The following is a 3,840-nucleotide window of genomic DNA, read 5'->3' on the forward strand; positions in this document are numbered from 1 at the left end:
CAATTTTCATTTTGGGTTAATTCAAAATGATCTGCCTGAGGAACCTAGTATCTTTGTTACTGAATCTTTTTTAAAGCCTATTTTTTTTACTATTTTTTAAAATAAAATATGCCACTTTGAACCTACAGTTCAGTAAGTTTCATTTAGAAAATGTCACTTTTCAAAACGCCACATTTGAAAATTTCAAAGTGAAATGTTTTGATATTTTCAAAATCCTTCCCCATCTCTTCTCCCCTCAAAGGAATTCAGCGCTCTTGGGATAGAGTTTTTATCATAGAGCACTTTTGCTAGTACATAGAGAGGTTCAAAATATGAATGAACAATCTTCTTTCTTCATTGATCTAAGGAGTAAGAGAAAGAAAGACTCTGAAAAACACTTAGATATTTTATTAGGAGACACTGCAGAGTCCATATGCATACATTTTTAAAATTAGAACACAATCATCTAAATAGAATATGTAATACTCATCTAGATGATCAACTGGTGAATTTGTTTCATAAAAAAATTACTAATAGGACTGGATATCTCAAGGACATTGGTATCTTTGAAATCTGAAATAGTTAATAAATTCTGTCTTTAGTGCCAGATATTTTGGGACACTGACTGACTAGCTGGCTGGCAATTAATTCTATACAAGTTACTGATTTCATTCAGGTTTCACCTGAGCTTTTCAGTTAAAGAAAAAGGGAAATCAGAGCATGACCCATAAATCTTCTAGGGTCAGGGATGTTGTACAAAATTGTTGGTAAAGTCCATGGAAGCTTTATTGCTTTCATGTAAACTGTACGTTCAGTGGATGTTTACTTTGACTGTCAGAATTGACAAATTTTCACAAGCTCCAAGTTCAAGCAGATCTACAAAGGGACTGGGCTAAAAATCCAGTGTGGATCTTCAATTTAATTTGCTGGAATTATACAAATTTGAAAAATAGCATTACATCTCAACAAAAACCAAAAATTGTATTCCCCCTCCCTCCCCTCACCCAAAACAGGAAACAATTATGCCCAAAGCTGCCAAACTATAAAATGAAAAAGGGCAAGGACCGGTAGCAAACAATACTATTTGAAATAAAAGAATACAAGCCAACTGCATTCAACAGTAAGCAGTGGCGGCTCGAGACTTTAGTTGACTTAAGTGGACTTTACTAATAATCAGGCATTCTTTCTAATTAGAAATGTATTGTATTTAAGTGAGTGTAAGCAGACTTTGCTGTCTATCCTCCAAGCCCACATAGCCTCAGGTATGTGGTATGTTTACTATCACTACCACATTTACACTTGTAAATGTCTGCCCTGAGCAACAGCATGTCATTTACTGGGAGTTCATACAGTAGGATCAGCTTCAGTAAAACAGTCAAAAAATTAGCAAGACAATTTGGAAGGAAAAACAACTCCTCATTAAGTCCTATTCAGACTTAGGTACTACTCCCCAGGCCAAAATATACATACATCTCCTCATTCATGCTGATTTCCTTATTGTGATGTTAACAGAACAGTTTAAAGGACTGTACAAAGAAAACTGGAAAAGTAATGTAACTAGTGATGAACATCACCTTGTGCAAGGAAAACTGGGACAGGGAGAGGGTGGAAAGTGATTAATAAGAACCCTTTGTACATAATGGATTTCACAGTAAAAGCAATTTGGAGTGCCACATCATGATCTGCTATATAGGTCATTAGCTTCAACCCTTATCCATCTATGCTTATTACTAAGTGGTCCAATCTGGCATCCCATACTTACACAAATTGAGGACAATGAGACTACTCATGTGGGTAATGGTTGCAGTATGAGGCTCTCTGTGCCTACCAGCCCCAGATTTTCCCATCCCTAGGGCTTTGGCCCAGCTGGTTCTGCCGATCAGTGCACTAAAGTCAATGAAATGGCATCAGTTTCTACCAGAAGATAATCTAATCAGCACGGTTTCAATAATTTTCTGTATGCATTAGATGAATACATAGTGCGAGTAGTTTTAGCCAGAAGGCATCAATCGTTTTACAGCTCTGAGAGTAGGTATTCCTATGGAACACTGTGTTAGGGTCACAATATGCTACACCTTCTTTCTTGCCCCTTTCCACTGGTGGGGGGGGGAAAGGGAAGGGAAAGCATTTGACTGGATTCCTAACATGCCAAACATTAAAAAAAAAGATACTACAGTATATTCTATCAGTGTTTATTTAAATGAAGAATTAGGAAGTAACTATGCTACACAGCACTCAAGAATCAGAAAATGCTTTAAAACTTTATTAGAAAAAGTTAAAAATTATGGTTCTTTACATAGCTCTATAGAATTGGAAGACAATATAGTACCTTGTGTATGGTAGCTATATAGCTGGTGTGTGTTAGTGCAATCTAAGACATGCAGTTAATCATGCAGCCTTCATTAGTCTGGTGTTAAGGTGTTGAAAAGTGGCAACTTCCTAAGCAGGACAGTTAGGAATCTACTAAACAAATGTATCCAATGAACAGAGGCTTCTATAATGTAAAGTCACAGAATATTTTTAATTAAAATCCAACATTTTTTAAAGTTACCTTGTACAGACCAAAGAAGCCTAAGTCTCGCAATACAGTGAGCGCACTAACTCGAGGACCAGTGGTTATTTCTCCAGCTACTTGCAGTCGGATCTTGACAATTTCTAGTGGATTTGTGAAGATTACTTGAGAAGCTCCAGCCTAAAAGCAACAAAGAGAAAAGAAAGATGAGCATATGATCATTTTAAATTATTAGCACTATAGATCTTGCCACATTCAAGATAACTGACTACAAGGAAGGAAGTTGCTTTAAGCCACTAGCAATTATGCATTTTAGTGTTAATTAGTTTAATGCATTACAATCCAAAAGATAAAAGCACCTACTCCACTTGATGTGGGGAATGAGGAAATGGAGGACAGAAATGTGCCAGTGACACTGCAGTGTACTGAATAGACACTAGCGCAGCTCCTGCTACAAGGAAACATTCAGCAACATCATTTTACACAATACTGACAAGCCAAGAACATTGTAGAGCAAGTAATAAAATGAAAGGAAGAATTAGCAACTAAGTACAGAAACTGAGATCTGCCTGCCAGTACTTAAAAAGTGAAAACATACTACTGAAGAGCAAGGTCTGGCAAGATCTCCCTCCCAATTATTGGCAGTAGTTCAGAATATGCCTGAGAACATATGAATTTAGAGCAGTGAAACTGTGGATTTCCTTTGTTTTCTGAAAGTAAATTGCAAGTTTGAATAGCCTCATATTCCATTTTGTTTAGCCTTCAGCAACTGAGCTGCACGATACCTGTGCTAATATTTTCTATACAAAAAAGTGATTTAGTAAGAATACAAAAACTCATCAATCAAAAACATGTTTTAAAATTCAATATGCATTAAAAAAGTTCCTCTTAAGCTACATCATTTGGCTACTTTAATAAGCCAAATTATCCCACAGATTTAAAGCAGATCTTAAAACAACAATGGTCTTTAAAAATGAGCAAATGCTACAGGAGCTCAAAAAGTTATGTTAACGTTAAACATATTTGTAGCTATTGCAGGATGAAACTTTTTCACTTTAATATAAAAAAATCTTGCTGAGCATTCATTCCTGCATGAAAGTTTCGCTCACACTCTCGATAGGTTACATTGTTCATTCAAACCCCAATCCATCTAGCATTCAGGAATTATTTGAGCAAGTATTAATTTGTTCAGATATATAGCAAAACCATTTTGCTCTCATCTTGAACTAGCTTATAATGTTTGTATTAAAAACAAGAAACAAAAGGTAGGGACAACTCTTCCCCCCCATTTTAAGTAATGGGCAAAAAAAAAAAAAAAAAAAAAAAAAAAAAAAACCAGAACCAAAAAA

The 3,840-nt window shown here is 35.6% G+C and overlaps 1 protein-coding gene across 1 annotated transcript in view; it reads right to left on the bottom strand.

Annotated features, from left to right (window-relative positions):
• Positions 1-3,840, bottom strand: part of SLC25A13 (solute carrier family 25 member 13) — a 109,862-nt gene that overhangs the window by 16,921 nt on the left and 89,101 nt on the right. Inside the window, exon 13 of the mRNA XM_019508458.1 lies at positions 2,531-2,671. Within this exon, the coding sequence (XP_019364003.1) occupies positions 2,531-2,671 (141 nt within the window). The remainder of the gene's footprint in view (positions 1-2,530; positions 2,672-3,840) is intronic.

Source organism: Gavialis gangeticus, unplaced genomic scaffold (genome assembly GCF_001723915.1).
Source record: "Gavialis gangeticus isolate Ggan-Ray unplaced genomic scaffold, GavGan_comp1, whole genome shotgun sequence".
Taxonomy (NCBI): domain Eukaryota; kingdom Metazoa; phylum Chordata; order Crocodylia; family Gavialidae; genus Gavialis; species Gavialis gangeticus.